Source organism: Eutrema salsugineum, unplaced genomic scaffold (genome assembly GCF_000478725.1).
Source record: "Eutrema salsugineum unplaced genomic scaffold, Eutsalg1_0 scaffold_2, whole genome shotgun sequence".
In the NCBI taxonomy this organism is placed as follows: domain Eukaryota; kingdom Viridiplantae; phylum Streptophyta; class Magnoliopsida; order Brassicales; family Brassicaceae; genus Eutrema; species Eutrema salsugineum.
This window is the reverse complement of record NW_006256829.1, coordinates 10857284-10878781: the sequence shown is the minus strand read 5'-3', so window position 1 is coordinate 10878781 and position 21498 is coordinate 10857284. Positions and strand designations below refer to the sequence as shown.

Genomic DNA, 21498 nt, shown 5'->3' with positions numbered 1-21498 from the left:
CACGTGTACGTGGTGTTTATACTACTAATTTGGTGCCTTGACGTAGTTTATTTTCATGCGATTTGTTATAATTCTGATCATCCATGAAAATCAAATGAGTATATAATCAACATAATTTGTTGGGTGTGAACATCTTATTGGTCTCTTCTAGATGCCCTGGGTGTTACTTGTGTATCTTTCAAATATATATTAGCAAACCTTTGATTGTAAACTCAAAATTGGTCACTGAATATCACATCGGGATATTACCTCAAAGTCTAGATACTAACTAGAATTGGATACGAGCCTAAGATGGTAATATTTAGCAAAGATATTATTCCCGTCAAAGTGTCATCTGCTTTTCAACTTATATTCTTGTTTATCTAAGTTGAATTCTTAGTGTTTGTTTTTGTTTTTGTTAAAGAAATTCCTAGTTAGTGACTTAGTGTCTGTACGGTTGATAGGTTTTGTTCAAATTTTTAAGAAATTGTAAGATAATAATTGAAATATCTGTGGAGGTATAAAGGATTAATGAAATTCTGCTAATGTGTCATAGAGAAAAAAAGGAGAAAGAAATGTATTTAAGAATTTTATGAATTCACTCAACAGAAAAAGAATATGTTATACTTGTATACTTTTATACCAATACGTTGTTTATACGAATACTTACAAGTTACAAAGTACTTGTCCTATAAAAAAAAGTATATATATTCTCTCGTTGAAAAGTAAGTTAAAAAATTATTCGGCAAGCAACAATGTTTAATCAGGGAATGTCTTCCAAGCTCAACTTTAATTGAACCCATATATATTGTAAAATGATCAATACACGTTTAGTTAAATTCGTAGAAACGCAAAGCAATGATATCTAATGTAAACCATATGTATACACTTTAGGTTTCAAAAGCATATGAGGGCTAATTTAAGTTCTTTAAGTAAGGGTGCATACGACACAAGTACATAACTAGATAAAGACTACTATATATTTTCGGTTTAAAATCGGTGCCTAACAAATAGCATATGCGTAGACTATACAGCTAACAGGATAACAAACATTAATTCGTGTTTGTATTTAGAAATCAGATATTTTTGACTTTACCAAAAAGAGTGATTAATCCCTCCAAGTTAGTCTTTTTTTTTTTTTTTTTTCTGTCAACCCCTCCAAGTTAGTCAAAACTTTTTCTTTTGGCTAATTAAGAAGGTACTCAAACTTTATACTTATATTCTTGCGAGTTATTTTTTTTGCTATATGCGTATATGACTTTGAACTTTATAATACGATTTGATGAAAACCATTCTAAAAACCTTTTAAGATGTCAAATTCGTAATGGAAGATTCCAACTCCATTAATAACATCACAAAATGACGTCAGCAATCCGGCCAACATTTGTTCTATTCTTTTGCCGGTTTTTGCCTCGCAATTTCCGGGTATGATCCATAAATTCACTAGACAATTCCAAGAAAAATAAAAAGAACGAGCTAAAAAATATTTTGAATTACAACCAAAAAAAATTATTTAATGAAGGCTATATATGCAGAAGAATTTTTTTTTTTCGTTTTAAGAAATTTGTTTTTGACACGGAACATCTGGTAATGCCACGTGGGAGCTCCCCACCGATGAGGCCGAAAATCAGGTAGAAGCGGGTGCACCGAGATGGAAGGTAGGACCGCACTCGTTGATCAGGCCAAAGCCGAAAGTGCGTGTCCGTAATTATCCCTAGTAGCTCGAGGACATTTATGGAAGACATTTTACTTGTGTACGTCGAATCCGTACGTAATTAGTGATTCTATACGATTCATCGCGGCACAAAGAGCTATATTTATACGGAAAGGCGACGGGAGGCACCGACAGATCATTGCAAATCTTTGACCAATGACTTCTCTTTGTCGAAGATGTCAATTTGGTTTTTTCTTTTATCCAATTTTGTTGAATTTTTTTTTTTGTGGAATGATTTTTTGGAGAGACAAAGAAACATGAGAAACAAGTATACACACGAGCTGAGATTACATAAATGACCCAATGATGCAATGATAGTGAAGGGTCAAATCTCCCGAACCAAGTCATTAGATATTTCTTATCACTTTTTTGTAAGGACCGAAAACAAATTATTGCAAAAGTTTGTTAATGTTATTAAATATTTAAAGCATCGTCCATGCATGTAATCATCGACCTAAACCTATCCATATACTTGGCACGTGATAATGTAAAAACTACGACGTACTATATTCTATAGACTATACAATTAATATTTACGTGTGTTGTATATTTTTATACCTACCTACGTACATATACACATATACGTTATGGACATGCAAATCAAATTTCCCCATAAACTAACAAAAGGAGAACAGGTAATTAAAGCTGCTAATTTATGTTATTTAACTACTGGATGTTCGAATAATTTATAATGATGGTATCACAACGTGCATGTGAATGGTTGAATGTTGAAAGATGGCTTTATGGTTCACTTCCAGGGAACCGCACATAGGATATATGCGTTAATTGATTAATTACTGTTACGTATTGCTTAATTAAATTAAACTTTCATTAATATCAAATGAGTTCATGGAAACCAATGACGTGGTCCCTAATCATATCGTTTCTTGTTTCCCTTTTCCCATGAGCTATAGTCAAAACTCAAAACCCTAGTTATTACTTGTGTACACTAATTTTCCGGTTAGATATAGAAGGACGTGAAAGTGGGCAAGTATTTGAGTGAATAATTTTTTCGCAGGTCATTCTTCGACAAGAATCGTCAAAAACTGAATAAAATGAAAAAATATTGTACACAATTAAAACTAAAAATAAAATTTTGGAAATACCAAAGTAAAAGCTACAATGCTCATGAAAGCTAATTACTGAAGAAAACAAATGTATATAATTCAAATCAATATGCAGATATAACAAAAAAAAAAACACAAAATCTTAATATTGAAACTCTTCATGACTATTTTTTTTACAAGAAATGTACCTCTTCACTGATTAATCAAAAATGTTATCTGCATCCGTAAATAACCAATAAGGTGAAGAAGTACTTACAAACGAGATATTTACCAGTATATTTTCATCATATCGAACCAGGTCTCACACTCTTTTGCTGCAGTGTCTAGCTTAATTATATTGAGAATTTGAGACGTTTTATCAATCTCGTTTGTTTATCATTCAGTATCTTCCAAATATATCATACTACCCATGATAAGATCTCTAATAAATCCTCATTTCCACTCCATACGAATATATACAATTACAAACGCTGCATTAAGTTTTTTGAAAACCACGCATAATCTATAAACTAAATACATGTAGTGAGTAACGTGAAGGCAGGACCGTGACTGATTGAGAGGTTAAAATGATATAATAAATTATATAAGGGAAGTAAATTAAGATTATAAAGTAAGATTAATTAAAGTGGAGACGACTAAAACTTCATTGGGTAGGGGAAGATTCAAAAACCACATGAGAAAGTGGCTTCTCTTTGACAGTCGAAAAGGGCTTTGGAGATTGTGTTTTAAATCTCTATTTCTCATCTTTTTATGTAGATGGAATCAATATAGAGTGACATAAATCATGGAGTTTTCTTCTTTTCTCTCGATACATATATGTGTGAGAGGATGTCCATTGGTGACCCTTTCAATGGGGTCATTAGAATAAAAAATTAATCATTTATTTTTAATCTCATTTGCATATGTATTCGAATCCAAAAACGACTAATCACCACCACATGCCACGTGGTTTGGACACGGGGTCGTTGGGCTCGTCCGAATAACCCGAGTCTTCCGTCTTAAGCTTTTTATCATTTATTTTTAATCTCATTTATATATGTACTCGAGCCCAAAAACGAGAATACCCCCTAATAGACCTGCTCTGATATATTTTTCATAAATGGAATTAAATATATAAACTTTGAAAATATGTCATTCAAAAATAATATTTTTTTAAAATTACATCTCATAAATATATTACTGATTCCACCACCAAATTTGTGATTACACACGTTTGTACTTTACCTTATAAAAAAGTATTGAAGGGAATCGGCCAATTACTCGGCTTATTTATATTGTTATTGGTGGAACGGTATTAAATACTTTGCTTAGCAGATAACATCCGTTTTTTTCGTCATCACACATTTTTATTCTATTGTATGGTTTAGTAGGCATAATTATTTCTCGGCCGTAAAACTTTCGCAGGCTAAACTTGAAATTGAAAGTTGGTTTTATTTACCCATTTAAACTTTTGATTTTTTAGTGTATGGTCGTGTTTTTTCCTCTCCAGCAGTTAAAATGATCGTGTTCTTTCCTCTCCAGCAGTTAAAATGTTAAAATTAGAAACATCAAAGGGAGAGGTGTATCGTAATTAGAAAAAGCAGAGATCAATGAATATGTTTTTGACTATTTGTACGACGAGATCGTACGGTTTTAGCACAGAGGCACTGGCACAACAAGAGATAAAAAAACGACAAAATCTCACATACAACTCTGAAATTTTAAAAGCATAACATCAATTGCCTTTTGAAATTTGGTAACGAAGGGAAGGACAACAAAGAACGGAAAAGTAAAAAACAAAATCACGAGCAAATAAATAAAGGTTTGATTTGATTTTTAAACTTTTTCTAAAAGCATGATTCCAATGCGATGCGTCACTTCGTCATGCATTATCATTACACCATGCCAAATCTTAAAAAAAAAAAAAAATCATATCATCTATGATTTTTACTGGTTGTAATCCGTAAAATTACACAAAAACGAAATAAGTGTTTTTTAGTAAAAAAAATAATTGTCTAAGTTTACAAGTTTATATCATTCACACAATACTCCCGTGATATTCAAGAACCTTACCAGTTACACAATTCTACACAGAAAAGAAAAGTACGTAGCAATTTTTGTTGTTGTTGTTGTAAAGGCTTTTTGTATTCCATTCTATTTAGAATTTGAATACCTTATTTTTCCGGTCGTCATAACATTATTGCGTTATTTATCATATTTGATGTGGCTACTTGCATGTGCATTAGCTTAATGTGAACCTTGAAATAGACTTCCAAAACTAGATGTACAAAAAAAAAATCGACATTAATGGTCTACTGATAAGTATAAGGCTAATTCTCTTTGTTTTTATGAAATCAATGTTACTATATAATATGACTAATTTGAACCATTTTTATCATCATTTTAACTGCATGCACCAATACTCAATTGCAAATATGACATTTACCATCCAATATATTGCTGATGTCATTTCAATAGTACCTACTACATTTAACATATCTACCACACTTATACCTACCAAACCACTTCTAGCACCGTCACCTTGTAAAGCTTAATGTCTACATCTTAGCTCTATTTCTTGTCGTTACAATTATTGAAATCAATCGGTCAAGCGTACATCAAAATTATATAGAAGTACTATTTACTTATCCTTATCCTTGACTTTTTTTTAGAGGTAACTATTAAAAGAAACCCACTAAAACTAGGGCTAATAAAAACCTCTTGCGATTAAAAGAAGGTTTGACAAAATGAGTTTCATGTCTCTCCTTTTACTCCTTTCTAACAAAAACTGTTGCTCTGAGGTATAATGCATGCATTTTCAAATAGTGTTATAATTGGTCTCTGTCTTTCTCAACCAAAATGTTTCATCCTATCCAGTTGAGTGAGTAGAATAGTTCATCAATAGATCAAATGTTGGGAAGCTTTTTATGTTCCAGCGTCCACCACGTTCTTTTGGAGACACATATATCTAACTAATATGAGACTTTTCTTATATTCATTTATTTCCATTCAAAGTTGAAACCACACAAGCTTTCAATTACCAGTTTTCTTAGGGATTTTGTCTCTCAAGTGTCCATCTCTTTACATCTGGATATGAATGTATGCTATTATATAATTTGAGTTTAACAATTCACATTAATCGGAGGTTAGCTCAGTTTTACATATATTCTAGATTATTAATATAGATTTTTTAATATAATCGAAGTCTTGTTTTATAGCATGAATAAAAAAATTGTATAGTGAATCAATATTGAATCCGATTAGTACTTAGTCACATTGTAAGGGCAAAATTATGGAATAACTATATATATTTCTCTAAAAGACAAACATTGTTATGATAAAAAGAAAAGTTGGTGAAGGAATTTGTGGAATGCATGATGTTACTTTTCATTCATAAACAAAGTCTAATAGATCAACAATTAATTTTTGTTTCTTCTTCTATACTTAAATTGTAGTTTCAAGAAATCACTTTAGAAATATCACTATAAAATAATTGGTGTATATGATACGTCATTCAGTTAGTAATTAGTAAGTTTCAGCAAACAAATCGAATATCTTAGAAAGTAACATATATAAACTGTCACTAAGTGTATCTTTGGTAAGGTTCCAAAAAAAAAAGTGTATCTTTGGCATCGTTTATTCGGATTCAAAATTATCTAATCACCTAGATTGAGACTTTTTATATTATGACCATATAGTTGGCTAATGGCTATTGTGTAATCCATGATACGCGCATGCTAAAAGATTAGTTTAGACGAATATTTTCGGACATAGTTACCAAGGTGTTCAATTAATTTTTCAAAAATCAGGTTACGAATCATTTTTTTTTCATTGTTTCATTTGAGTTTTAGTTTTCTTGGCTTGGCTTCATCAGTCCTTCAAGTGATAATATATATTCAGACTCGCTACTTTCTCTATATGGGAAAAATATTACGTTTACAATATTTATAGCAAGACCAAATAATTTTGGAAGACGCTTTAATATATAACAGAGTTGATAACACAAACGAACTAAATGAAGGAAAATGGATGGTATGGAAACAAACCACATGCTACTACAACAGAAAAAATGAGTGTGTCGAATTTACCTTTTCCATTTTGCATTTTATTAAAATATTGGAGTATTTGATATTAATTTACTTTTGTTTCTATTTTATATTATATATATCATCACACTGTACTACGTTACTTACTAACATGAATTTTAGACTTAGGCTTAGGTTTGGAATTAGTGGCACGATAAAAAGCACGGGTGCTTAACCATTTCGGAAAAGATAAATATTCATATGAATTCGAGAAAGCTTGACAAGATGGGTCGAAAAAAGATAGCAGACTTAAAACCCTAAAGATAGATCCTTACAATCTCATAATAACCCAACAACGCTAATAATTTATATAGGCAATAAATCAGTAAAAGCAGCTTAGGTGTTAAACGTTATTTAACTATTCTGATTTTCTTGTAATCGCGTAGTGAAAATGTTGAAAAGATTCGACAATTTAAGCGTCAATTAGTTGATGCAATCAATTTTTTAAGTTTGTAGCTGACTGCGTTATGGTCAATTAATTTTGAATTAGAGTTAAAAACACTTAACCCATTTCATAACTACTTCTTCCGTTTCATAATAAGTGTCATTCTGACACATTTCACATAGATTAAGAAATTAATAAAATATATAAATATATCCCTAATTAATATTCTTTTATAACATTTAATTACAAAGATTATTATCTTTAAATGAGGGGTAAAACAGGAAATAAGAGTAAAAAATTACATTAAAATGCAGAATGACACTCTTTTTGAAAAAAAAATGAAATCTAAAACGACATTTATTATGAAACGGAGGGAATAATAAATTGTAGTAAAACAATTCCGGTCGTGGTTGGTCAATACGAGAGAGAAAAGTATATTAAGAATAAAAATTGATGCTTCGATGTGTGGTGCTATAGTAATTAATTAGAATGTCTAAAATTTCATATGTTATACGGTTTAAGACTTGAAGTCTCCAAAAGTGGAGTGATTGTAATGATTTTAGAAAAATCAAAGCATTTCTTTTAGGCAGGGTGACGCCTTTTTTTTTAAGGTAGGGTCATGGAGTCATGGTTCATAGAAAGATTAAGAATCGAATTAGAGAAACAAATTATTAACCAAGTTGGTATTTAATTAGTCTCCCTAGTAAATACAAGGTGCATCAAAATGCTTGAGATCCAATGAGAAGTGATGAAATTAATTAACTCTTAATTAAGTCGTAAGAACTTTTAAGCCCATCGGTTCATGTCTCCAATAACCCGCATCGGTGGGTCCATATACCTATCGAAGACTCGCTTGACCACAAGTACTCTTTATATCATTTTCCTTAGAAAAATTCAGATCTTTTAATTATTCATGCCAGTGTCACATTATAACACTAACTTCATGTGATGCACTACAATTTACAATAGTTTTCGTTTCATTCTTTTTTCACTTATCCCTTAAAACCATTATATTTCACCCAAGGTTGCTTGGTTATAGCTGTAATTCTTTTTCTTTTCTTTTTGTGAATTGTGATTGTGAATTTTTAAAATTACAAAAACCATGAGTAAGAGATCAACAAAAAAAAAATATTGATATAATTGATTTAGAATGTTGAGAAAATTTATAAATAGTTATTAAAATATTCAACTTTACTTGAATTATATTCATTTGATAAAGGTTTACTAGAATTAATAATTTGATAAAATTCGTAGATGTGTTTTCCCGGAATAATTTTTTTAACAAATCTTTGTTCCTCGTAAATTTTAAAATTGAAATTTCAATTGAAGATTTTAGAAGCTGGATCGCCCGTTTACATGTTTCTTGAACATTGTTTCTATCACATATGAAAGATTAAAGGCATTATATAGCAAATTTACACGATGCTATAGTACATCTGTACATGTCTTTGCTAGGACTTTGAGAGAGTTAGTCCTAGCAATAATAATACTGCTGATTCTTGCCGCATCATTGAAAAAACTTTAGATGTGTGGGGTCGAGGGTATGGAAAATAATTTAGATTTTGAGGTTTTGGATGATGCAATGAAGTTTTGTAGCTTGGATATAGTCAGTGCCCTTTTTTATCAATTTTGATGGAAAATGATAGATAGTTTTAAATTATAAATTTATAATAGAGGAAAAAGTAAAAAAAAAAAAAAAAAAAAAAAGGAGAAGATCTTTTGTTGGAGACCAAAGAAGGTGGGGAACAAACTCAAGACATAAGTGGAAAACATGGAGTTGTATAGGTGTAGGCATAATAGCTAGGCATATAGCAAATTTATATGTTTGTACAAAACAATATATTAAATTGTTAAAACGGGAGGTTACGAATATAGTCAGGATATAGTAGACGCATACATTCGACCCTAATCTGGAAAATTCCAATTGAATTATCTACAAAATGGGAAAATATACTATAGAAAATATGCGAAAAAGGGTTTGACTTTGAAAGTTTAAAGCAGAGAGGAAAGAATAACCGGCAAACAAATCGGATCAAATCACAATTGACTATTATTTAGTACATCAATGTTGGACTAGGCATAGTTCTAGCTAGTTTTAAAAGTTAATTATATGCGCGTTCGTCATGCACAAGTCGATTTTGGTGTAACTTTCGAGTGTTTATTCTTTGACAATGAGATTAATGTTGTTTCAAGACGCATTGAAAAGACTTCATAAATGTTAAAGATTGATGATGCTTTTGACAATTCAGACCATTTGACAAACGAATCTTTTAATATCTCAAAAATTGAGGACCGTTTGGTTTTCAATGTATCAAAAATCGGCTGGAGTCGGTAAAGCCAGACCCTATCGAAATCCAGTACTTCTTACTATATGTATATATATATATATGTATATATCTATAATCATGCATGCCAATAATTAGCAAATTTCGAAATTCAAAGTTCGACATCATGGATATATACGGGTTTGCGACTAATGTCACGTTTATTTAACTGGCATTTCTTAAACTCTTTTTTTTGGGGTTAAGCAAGACGATAAAAGATATTACTTTCAATCAAAGGAGAAATTGTTCATACAAGATAACAACATAGCCAAACTGGCTAAACGATCTGATGCTATTATAGCAAAATGGAGAACACAACTAAATAAGATAACTAGCATTTCTTTAAGTCTAGGTGTTAATATGAGAGGCTTTATTTATAAGTTAGCAATAAGGTCCAAGAAGATCAAAATATCATCAATTAAGGTGGTTTTATATATAAACTAAATATTCTTACAGATTTTTAGGAAAATGTTATTTTCGAATGGATAAATAGTAAATACTGTATCAGCATTTGAATAATTAGTAGACACCTTGCAAAATGAAGATGAGGTAATAATTAGATTCATTCAATACAACTTATAAATTTTGAAGACAAACTTTGGTAATGGAAAAACTTTAAGCTCTAAAGAGTTTATGTTTGTGGACCAGTAATGTCTTTGGAAATGAACTGTTTGGCTGTCTACTTAGTGCGATCAAGAAGACAAATAGGGAAGACGAAGAAGAAGAAAATGTGATGAATGATGATAAGATGGAGAGTTCTTTTCTTTTCTTTCAAATGAATGTGTTTTCTAAATTGGGTTTTTCCTAAAGATAATTGTTTCCTCTTTTTGTTGAGTTGTGGTGTGTGTGTTTTGGTCATAGATGCATGATCCCTTTAATTGTATCAAATATATATATTTTTATATGGTTTATCTGTGAGTGGGTGTGAAAGATAAGGAGACTTCTTTTTCTTTTTTGTTGGTATCCCCACTTTCTTCAATTGCTCCCATTGAAAAGTTATATGTCTCACCATTTCATTATCCTTTTGTGTGCGTGTTTTACAAATTTTACGAGGAATTTCGATGTTCTAAACCAAAAACTCAAGAGAAATTTCAATGTTTAAATTCATAATTTATATATATGCATGTATATGTATAGCGAGAAGTTGTAGCGTTCTTATGCTATACGGTATTAGGATATAAAGAAAATAAAAATAGTGACATATACAGAATTTAGGCGTTGCGTATAATGTTTTTTTTTTTATGTTTCTGATTATATTATCAAAGAAGTTTCGATATCTTTTACTCCGTAATATATTTCGACCGATCGACCAGTGATCGATCCATCCAAAAAGAATCAACGTCCATCCCAAAAGAGATTCAAATTAGGGATTTTAGGAAACACAAGCTGACAAGCGTTGCAAGGTCTTAGACTGCACTACTATACCAAAATCATCTTGACGTATAAAGTGTTTATACGCCATAGATACATTTGTTTTGTAATATGAGATGTTTTTCGTAAATGAAAAACTTCAAAAATTATGTCATTTGTGACTAGTATTCAGTGTTATTATTCAGTTGAGATTATTATTCAATTCTTTTGCATTCATATATATTAATTTTTTCTAATGACCAATTTGAATTTTTTTTTAGCCTTTTTTACTACAAAATTTGTGATTATATGTACATATCACATCAAAAACAAAAGATAAACTTATATGTTTATATTTTGTATTTGACCCAAAAAAAATTGCCATATAGTTGTCGCGTAGATATACACAGTGATGTACGGGTCGACTAACATATTACACAGTTTAGATAATTGCAAAAATATTCAGTTATCTGATGAATTCTGCAAGTACTAAAACTATGCATGTTTAGAATTGTACATAAGTATTACTTTACATTGGAAGTGTAGTTAATCATACCTTTGTACTTGTGTAAGAGGTAAGAAACACAATAATAGTTTTTTGGATTTCTAGATTGTGACACTCATTTACTTGCAAGGTGATTGATATTTGGGCTATATAGCCCTTTACAAATAAGTTATGGTGGGAAATCAAAGTTGAGCTGACACACCAGGCCACATTGATTGGGTAATATATGTTTAATACATTTTGTGCCAATTTTTTTTTACTATCCAATACATTTTCCATCATCTTTTGACAACAAATCAATATGAAAAGTTACGGCATTGCGTAAAACATGCTATGCTTATTCTAAAGAGAATAGGTTAGATGTTAACATTTGTGGCGATCAGTAACATCGTAAACATAAAAATATAGTTATATTTTTTATAATTATTTTTGATATATTTTGGTAATTTGTTTAACCGCTAAAACATCTATTGGTTTGCCAGTTAAAAATGTCTCACAAACGGATTTACCTTAAAAAATTTAACTAATTATGCAAACTGCTTAATAACACTCAAAATCAGAATCGCCCACTTCCGCAAATTCTCACACCGGCATTTCCTCTAGAAAGTTTGGTATGTATTTAACCGTAACCGTTGCGTTTAAACCAATAAACCAGTCAAACCCAAAAACGTAAATTTTTCAGTTCCCGTGTTAATAGGAATAGCAATGTTTTTAATATGATCTGCAGTATAACAAAATTTAATAGCAACCAATGGTATTTAAAACAATAAATATGATATTTATGGCATTTTTGCTTATCTCCCATAAAAAGCTAATAAGGCCCATTAATAATATAAATAGGCCCATTTAAGAATCTGGCTTTCGTTTTCTTCTCCATCTGAAAATGTGAGAGTTGACACTGTAAACAACAACAAAAAGCTTCTGAGATTTCGCCGGAGTTAAGGAGAGAGAGCGATCCAGCGGTTGAGATGTTTCTACGGTCAATTGGACGGCCATTGTTGGCTAAAGTGAAGCAGACGACGGGGATCGTCGGGCTTGACGTGGTCCCGAACGTGAGGGCTGTGCTGATCGATCTCTACAGCAAAACCCTAAAGGAGATCCAAAACTGTGCCGGAGGATGAAGGATACCGAAAAGCCGTGGAATCATTCACGAGACACCGTCTCAATGTGTGCAAGGAAGAAGAGGACTGGGAAGCGATCGAGAAGCGGCTTGGTTGTGGTCAAGTCGAAGAGCTCATCGAAGAGGCACAAGATGAGCTCACACTCATCGGAAAAATGATCGGTTCGTTTGCTCTTCCCTCTCTTACATCGCTCCGATTGATTTGCTATTTTGGTCGGTTTTGCGAATGTGGAATGAGATTTGGGGATTCGAATTTTACTTTGCATATCTGGTTAGGAAAGAAAGTATGAACATTTGGACTATTAGATTGATTTTTTTTCCAAGAAATGTGTTTGAAAAAAATGAAATCTAGAGGCTTTGTAGATCGTTAAGGTAGAAAAAACTGGACACAGGGCACGGCAAAGATGAACTCTTTATTGGCTATCAAGTTAGTGGGAAGAAACTATGAGTTAATGTTCATTGAAATCCCAAACTAAAACTGAAAATCAAGTAAAGGAATGCAAATTTTGCTGTATTAGTATTTGCTAACTTAAGTCGTAATGTATAAAAATTTGCATAGTTCACATAAGATTGGAACGGTTTTTGCTTCAATGTCAAATAGGTATGGTTTTGTTTTAAAATTGGTGTTCTTGCTTTGCATTTATCTGTACGTTAGTGTTTAATGCTTAAGGAACTCTCTTTCAAATTTCATGATACTTATTGTATTAGTATTTGCTAAATTAGGCGAATATGTGAAAGTTTGCATTAGTTCACATAAGATTGGAACGGTTTTTGCTTCAATGTCACATAGGTGTTGGTTTGTTCTAAATTAGTTTTCTTGCTTTCCAGTTATTGGTACGTTAGTGTTAATGCTTATGAAAAATTATCTTTCAATTTTCATGATACTTTCTTCGAGGTTCCAGAGATCTTCTTTCTTTTTTCTTCCTATGATAATGTAACAGTCTGAGTGAGCCTTATCACATTCTTTTGGTTGTAGTATTCTATCGAGCAGACTTTCAATGGTCTAAAAAAAACTTTTGGTTTATGTATTAAGAGTTTCTTCACCTCAGAATCGTAATTCTTTCTATTTGCATATGTAGAATGGGACCCTTGGGGTGTTCCAGATGACTACGAGTGTGAAGTGATTGAGAATGATGCGCTGATTCCCAAGCACACCGATCTGGTCCTCTTCCTGAGGAGTTCTACAAAACCCTTAAAGGTTTACTTTCAGAGGCCAAAACAGCAATCCCAGCTGCTAGCTCAAGCGATCCAAAGTTGAAGGAGTAACTTCCAGCTTTATATTTTGTGTACTTGTTGGTTTTTTTTTGTGTGGCTAGATCCTTCCAAATGTTTTAACTCGAGTGGACAAAGGATACATGACAACCTTACAAAAACATAAGATGTTTAGTTGATGGTTCTTAGAAAATGCGAGATCCTATTAAGGTCTGAGATTAACCTGTTTAGATCGGGATAACAATTTGAAGTCACCTGTAGCAAAATATCAGAAGCAGCTTAGTTAATAATATTTGTGATACTTTCAATATTTTATATATGTAGAATATATATTTATAAACAACATGCCTAGTTAATATTTTTTCTTCCGGTGGCCTTAAAAGTAGATTCTTCTGACTGACATAAAAAAGTTGAGTTTGATATTGAACTTAATTTTTCTACATCACTGTATAATTTTGTAGAAATAAACTACAATTCATTGGTTTCTATTGATGTTTAAGTGTTCATAACTCAACAATATAATAAAAAAATATTTTCATTCATACAAAAAAATCTTTACTTTAGTTTAACAATAGTAAAATTTTATATAAATATATCAGTCGTACTTAAATTTGAAATTGTATGATAATTATTTTTTTTGGCTGATAGCATTACAATGTAAAAAAAAAACATAAAAAAAACATATACTTATATAGACGATTATCCTCTCACACCATTTCGACCATTTCCACCAGTACAACATCCACGTCACAGATTCTAGGATTAGTCCTCCTTCATCTTCTTTTCACAGACCACGTCAATCACGACCTCTTCCAAATCCAAGAGAGGCGCCGCATCCTCGGCGTTTCCTCCAGACCTGAAGATGATAATCGCAGCGAGAAAGTGAAAGTAATAAAAGTAAAACATTCTTTGCTTGTTTTTTTTTCTTGATTTTGTCTACTTGCAATTCGTGGCAACATTAGCAATATACTTATATAGACAAATTTAGAGTTATGCGCTTGTTTTCTCTTGGTTTTTCAGGTCGATACACCGTCAGTTTTGCACCTTAAAAGTAACTTTTTTGACTTTGCAAAGACATTGAACCATGTCTTTAATTCGTTGGGTGATGTTATCTCCTTCGAGCAAGGATCATAGGCAAAACGGTATTCAGTGATTTGTGACTAGTATTCAGTGTTATTATTCAGTTGAGACTATTATTCAATTCTTTTGCATTCATATATATTAATTTTTTCTAATATAATGACCAATTTGAATTTTTTTTTTTAGCCTTTTTTTTACTACAAAATTTGTGATTATATGTACATATAACGTCAAAAACAAAAAAAAAATGTACATATTGATAAACTTATATGTTTCTATTTTGTATTTGACAAAAAAAAATCGCCATAGATATACACAGTGATGTACGGATCGACTAACATATAACACATTTTAGATAATTGCAAAAAAATCAGTATCTGATGAATTCTGCAAGTACGAAAACTATGCATGTTTAGATTGTACATATGTATTACTTTACATCGCAAGTATAGTTATGATTATATCTTTGTACTTGTGTAAGAGGTAAGAAACACAATAATAGGTTTTTGGATTTCTAGATTGTGCCACTCATTTACTTGCAAGGTGATTGATATTTGGGCTAATATAGCCCTTTACAAATAACTTATGGTGGGAAATCAAAGTTGAGCTGACACATTTTTGAGTAGCCACATTGATTGGGTAATACTAATATATGTTTAATACATTTTGCGCAAAACATGTTTACATTTTTTTTTTATCCAATACATTTTCCATCATCTTTTGACAACAACTCAATATGAAATTAAGTTACGACATAGCGTAAAACATGTTTTGCTTATTCTAAAGGGAATAGATAGATGTTAACATTTGTGGCGATCAGTAACATCGTAAAATGTTCAACTTTAAACTGTTTTCACGTCACATTTTCAGAATTTAATAGTAAAATATAATAATCTTGAAGTCATTCATAAATCTTCGTTAATTTTATACATGCATATGGTGGTCAATCATTATCTGTTAGAGTGTTACGATTACTAAACAAAGTGAAACAACACAAAAAAAAAGCTCTCAAAATTGTATTATGTCAAGTAATCTTTTTTGATCAAAATTCAATTAGTTTTTAGTAAAATAACATTTTGTGTGTGTTTTGTTATGTAATTAATTTCACGTGATACGTAATTCATTCACGAACATCAATCTATCTGTAACAGTTTCACAAGATCCACAATTTAGCAGCTAAGGAAAGAAATCTTGATGTCAAAAAAAGAAAAGGATCCTATATTTTCTTTTTTGGTCGGACTAGTAGTGTATAACCATGGAATTCATGATTCACTACAAAGAATTTTCTGTAAATAAGACAACAAGAAAAAGTCAAAAGAAAATTCATAGTTCTCTGAGAATATCAGAGACCATATTTTGTGTGTCAGTGAACTCAGCCTGACACTCACATAGTAAAGAGAAAATAATTGAAATAAACTCTGACACCTGCAAAATCCCATTCAAGTTTATTAAACCCTTTTTAATTTGTCAGGATAAATATATATCCCAACACAAATTCTGTTGTCGTCAATACATATAATAGTACTCAACACACACATATATATATATATATATATACACATCCTATAGCGTAAAACACAATTAACCAAATGTAACCTTTTAAATTAAGAAGAAATCCAAAAGGATTTTTTTTAATATCATTATCAACCCGTTCTATTATTCATTTTCTAACACCTCCTAGCTTTTAAAACATAAGCGAGACTGAGATTTGATGGGGGCTAATCGTTGCGTGGTTCTTGTGAGATCACTCAAAAACAGAGACCTCTCCGTTCCAGCTACAAGACGCGACCACGTTAGGCAAAACAGGGTTGTATGCGACATCAACGCAGGGATGTTCATAAGCCTTAAGCTTCTTAATGAGCTCAGTGGATTTGTAGCCGTACATGTATATGGAACCATCGGATGAGCCAGAGACTAAGGTTTCTCCGTCCGGGCTGAAGTTGCATTTGATTGGGAAACCTGAGACCCAGTGACCTTCGTACCTCTTGTATTTGTTGAGCTTGAAAGGCGGGTTCGTTGAGAAGATCGCTGTGTAGTTCCCGTGTGATTGGGCGATGAAGACTGCGTCTTGCGGGTGACGTTTGATGCAAGGGCATGTGTATGCTTCTGCATAGACCTGAGAGCAACCAGGAAAACAACAACAAAAGAAAAATATTAATGCTAGTGATAGAGTCTCATATCTAACAGTGAACGTTCCTATTACTGTTTTAATCATCATTCTCATGGGCGTAGTTACGAGTGTGACCTATGAATTGTTCCACAGTGAAAGAAGAATGTGTTGGCAGCGACACAAAAACTCAGAGCATTCTATGCAAGTTATTCATAGACCTTGAGAGCGACAGGGAAAACAACAACAAAAGGGAAAAATTAATGTTAAGATGTGCTTAGTGATAAGAATCTCAATTCTAACAATGAACGTCCAATTACTGTCTAGATGATAAAACTCAGAGCATTGTTCTGCAAGTTATTCATCATGGAATAAATCAAATTTGAAAACTTCAGACAAATGTCAAAATGTAAGGAACTATCTCCAAGACAACAAAAGGTGAAACTAGAAAGCAACGACTTCAAACACACATTCACAAATATGCATATTATGATTTTCATTACAAATGCACCTTATTTCTCTCATTCCAGGTCTAAACTGGACTCTTCGAGCATCTAAATTCTATCCTTTTCAGTGACATAAGACATTCAAACAGAGATATTTCGGAAAAAAAAAAGTAAAATGTCTTTCTTATTACTGAATTAGAAAAAGAAGAATATGAAAAATGGATATAATTGGAAGTAGGTAGTGAAGAATACTCTGCTGACCTGGTTAGATAGAGGAACCTCTCTCGAAATATCCCAAACTATAACAGCATTCTCACTTATATTCCTGCCTGACACATCACTTGAAGAGATGAACCGCTTCCCACCCGAGATAAACTCGACATCAAGAATTGGACCGAGATCTCGGATGTATTCATGCACAACTTTGTTGCTCCTAATGTCCCATAATCTAAGACTTCCCTTGAACCCTCCTGAAAGAAACAGGTTGGAATTATCTGGATGGAACTTAACAACTCCAATAACCTGATCCTCCTTGAAATTTTGTGTTTCTACCCCTCTTTCAACATCAAACAGTCTCGACGTGCAGTCATATCCACAAGAAAGCAGCGATAGTCCCTGCTTTGACCACTTCACATCTTTCACCGGAGCATTGTGACGGAGAAAAGCACGTACTTTCTTCTTACCGCTGCTCCATACATTCCACACGTAAGCAGCACCATCCAGCCCCGCTGAAGCAAGAAGGTGAACTGCAAAACAACTCTAATGAACAAATGAATGAGGCAAAGGATATGGACAAGAGATATAACAAAAGATTGAGTATTAACCGTATCATACAAAGAGTTCGCCTAATACTTGTTCACTAACTTCGAGAAATGAAAAGCTACAGCAAAGAGCAAGAACATACCATGACTTGCTGACCAATCAATAGCAGTAACAGCCTTCGTATGGCCGGTTAACGAAATCGAAATCCTTCTGGGTATTTCGTTCCGCCATGAGGATCCTTTTGGTCGATGTGTAATCGAAGATAGAACATGGCGAGGCACTTCTGAATCCGAGATGCTCCCAAGAACTGAGATTCAGAAAGATTAAGTACATTTTAGCAGAAGATAACAGCACAATACAAGCACAAAGCTAATAACGTTGATAATCCAAAGCTGAACAATTACTAGATTTACAGTAATCCGAACAAAGCTAATACAGAACAATGAATCTTAAAACACGAATTAAGAACAATCACAAGTACCAGTGGGAGAGCTAACGGAGGGTTTCTGACTCAAATCCAAAGGCTGATTTTGATTCGGAACCGTTGAAGGAGAAGAAGCTAGAAGCGATCTCTCTCTCTTGGAAACGTACCGACCTGGAACTGCAATCGGAACCGAAGCTGATGCAGAGCTCGCTTCAGGATCCGAATAAGAGCAATACGGAGGATTTCGTCTACTACGTGCTGGTTTGTATTGATGCTCCTCCGGCTCCGGATATGGACGCTTCCAAGGAATAATAGACGGTGGGGCGATCCCAAATGCGAGCCGCTCATCGGTCACTGGCTCAGTTTCGTCGTCGGAGTCATTGGCGTACGAATTGCATATAAGATCCATCGGAAAACTCTACTTTGAACCACCGAAGAGGTTTTCTGTAGATCGGAATTTAAAACTGAAGACTAATAAGACGATGAGTATGAGAGGCTGAATCTTTTCGTGGGTTTTATCTGGGCCATATGAACGGCCTAATTATATTTTTGAATACGGGCTTTATATGCTTTTTTGTGTATAGAGAAATACTGTATGTTTCTTGATATCTTCAACATGACTGGTTTAAATAACCGACTTTGTAGGCGATTTCTTAATAAAATAGTGATTTAAAAAAAATGGGCGACTTGTGAAAAATAACCGAGCTCAATTACAGAACCAACTGGAGTGGCTGACCGCACACAAAAGATGAAGACTCTTTATAGTGCAGCTTCCACTTCTCCATTATTCAAGTTTGTCGATGTGGGACAAACAAAAGACCTGCTTTTTAAAACATTGTCATGGGCATTTATTGGTTTGAGTTAAATTTGGATCATTAACACACAAATATGTTTTCTAAGTCTATCATTATGCACATATTTATACAAATTTTAGTTTATATATGTCTAATATAACAAAATTAATTTTTTAAAATAATAAATATTAATAAATAATTTAAATAATTAAAGTAAATATAAAAACTAATTCCTGATTAATTCTCGATTTTTTGTCTAAACGTTAGGCGAACCTCAACCTCCCGATTAACGCCTAACACTTTTTTAAACATGAGTTAATACATAAATAAAGGAAGGTTAATGATTTCTTTTCACTAAAGTATGTTAAAAAACTATCGTAAGTACATTTTTTCAATTGCAATAATGCATATTTTTTCTGCATATCACGACCCAAATATGTTACCTAATTTAATTGAAATTATATTGTAGAACAAACAATAAATATAGTAGAAATCACCTTTTATTTTGTCCACATAGATATACGTCATATTCGACGCTATCCAATGAACATATATAATTCAACCGTTTTAGGGAGGATTATGAAAATCAATTTCGACTAATTTCTATTAAAATTATTTTTATTTTGCAAGTAGTAGAAATGTTTTCTAGATTTTATTTTGTGATTTTTTTTTGTTTTGGTTTTTAAGATTGTTTTTGAAAATTTATTGCCCAAATTTGATGGAAACTTTAGTTTCAAATATTTGATCACTTTTCAATTGTATTAAATTCTTATAAATTTATTCGAAGTCAACATTTTCTGGTTAAGATTCACTCTTATCGCATCAAGTCAACTTCTTTTTGTCATTTTCTCTTGTTTTTTTTTTTGTGGTAACTGGATATAATTTCTCTTGTTTTCTCAAATGATATACTATAAAGATTTTTATTGTTCTCTAATAACTTATAAATATTAATGTTTTTCGTGAGTATTACTGAGATTGTTATATTAAAAACCAAATTTATGAAGTTTATATGAATTTACCTATAAATCAAAACGAATATACAGTTTGATCATAAAATGATAACATTTGTAAGATTTTTGCTGATTGTTTTTTCTTCTATAATGCTAAAATTAGATTGAACATCAACAAAATGCTATTTTCTGGATAGTATCCTAAATATTTGGGAAGAAAAATAATTTGCTAGATCCTCGATAACATTTTTTGTATGATTTTTGGGTAGTTAGATTGAGGACTTCTGCCGACAACAGAAAGAAAAGAACGAAAACTCTTTAGTTCAGTGAGTTAAACTGTGGGGTGAAACTTGAAACACTAAGTGGGGTTAAAATGTGCCAATGTGGGTTAGAATACCTAAACAGAAATGAAAAAAATGCATTTCTACTAGTATAATAAAATAAGACCAAAAATAATTAAAAAATGAAGTAGTTTTTTTTTTTGAACATAAAAATGGTGTAAGTAAAATATAGTATTTTAGTAGTTGTTTCTTAATTTGTTGACGATATAGATTTTCTTTTCTTTGATAGAAAAAAAAATATATTTTCGTTTGAATTTCTCCAATACATAGGCCCCACTTTTATAACCGAAATTAACTTGTGTATCACACAGGTGCGTTATGATCTAAGCTGCATGGAATCCGGAAGCGGAATCACGGAAGCGGAAGCGTTTGGAAGCGCAGAAGCGGATTTTTCAAAAAAATTAGGAAGCGGATACGTGTTAGAAGCGTTTATATATATCATAAAACACCTAACATAAAATAATATAAAAATAATATTTTAAACTTTAAATAACAAAAATCTAATACATAATAGAAATATTGTAATTCAACTAATCATAAAAATAAAATTCAAAATCACACGTTGATATGATCTTTGTCATTCTCATTTTCATCAACTCCATCAAATATAACTGTTTCCACGGTCGAATCGTACGCTTCCGTCGTGATTCTAAATGTTGTTTTTGGGGAATCGTGATTCCGAAATGTTTCCGTGCGATTCCAAGACGCTTCCGATTCCAAAACACTTCTGAAGCGGGAATCGCATATCGTACAACGCTTCCATGCTACGTTATGATCTCATCTCTCCAATAGAAGTCCCAATAATTATAGGGACCCAGCAGACTAATCAAAAAGAGAAAGAAAAAAACATAATATTATAAGCAATTTACGACCA

The 21498-nt window shown here is 32.1% G+C and overlaps 1 protein-coding gene and 1 pseudogene across 1 annotated transcript; one reads left to right on the top strand and one right to left on the bottom strand.

Annotated features, from left to right (window-relative positions):
* Window positions 1-12303: 12303 nt before the first annotated feature.
* LOC18017018 lies at window positions 12304-13937 on the top strand (annotated as a pseudogene).
* A 2301-nt stretch (window positions 13938-16238) lies between these two features.
* LOC18017017 (WD repeat-containing protein 25) lies at window positions 16239-19244 on the bottom strand. The gene is made up of 4 exons (XM_006401500.2): window positions 18597-19244; window positions 18258-18422; window positions 17615-18099; window positions 16239-16916 (listed from the first exon to the last, which is right to left on the bottom strand). The coding sequence occupies exons 1-4, from the start codon at window positions 18946-18948 to the stop codon at window positions 16545-16547; spliced, it is 1374 nt and encodes a 457-aa protein (XP_006401563.1). The 5' UTR covers window positions 18949-19244; the 3' UTR covers window positions 16239-16544.
* Between the last annotated feature and the right edge of the window lie 2254 nt (window positions 19245-21498).

What these genes read in the sequence shown, in the direction of transcription:
- LOC18017017 (XM_006401500.2), bottom strand. Translation starts at nt 18,948, where the DNA reads ATGGATCTTATATGCAATTCGTACGCCAATGACTCCGACGACGAAACT. An exon ending in TGATTGGTCAGCAAGTCATG is followed by an intron (nt 18,100 to 18,257) that starts GTATGTTCTTGC and finishes GTTGTTTTGCAG; the next exon opens with TTCACCTTCTTGCTTCAGCG. An exon ending in AGGTTCCTCTATCTAACCAG is followed by an intron (nt 16,917 to 17,614) that starts GTCAGCAGAGTA and finishes GGTTGCTCTCAG; the next exon opens with GTCTATGCAGAAGCATACAC.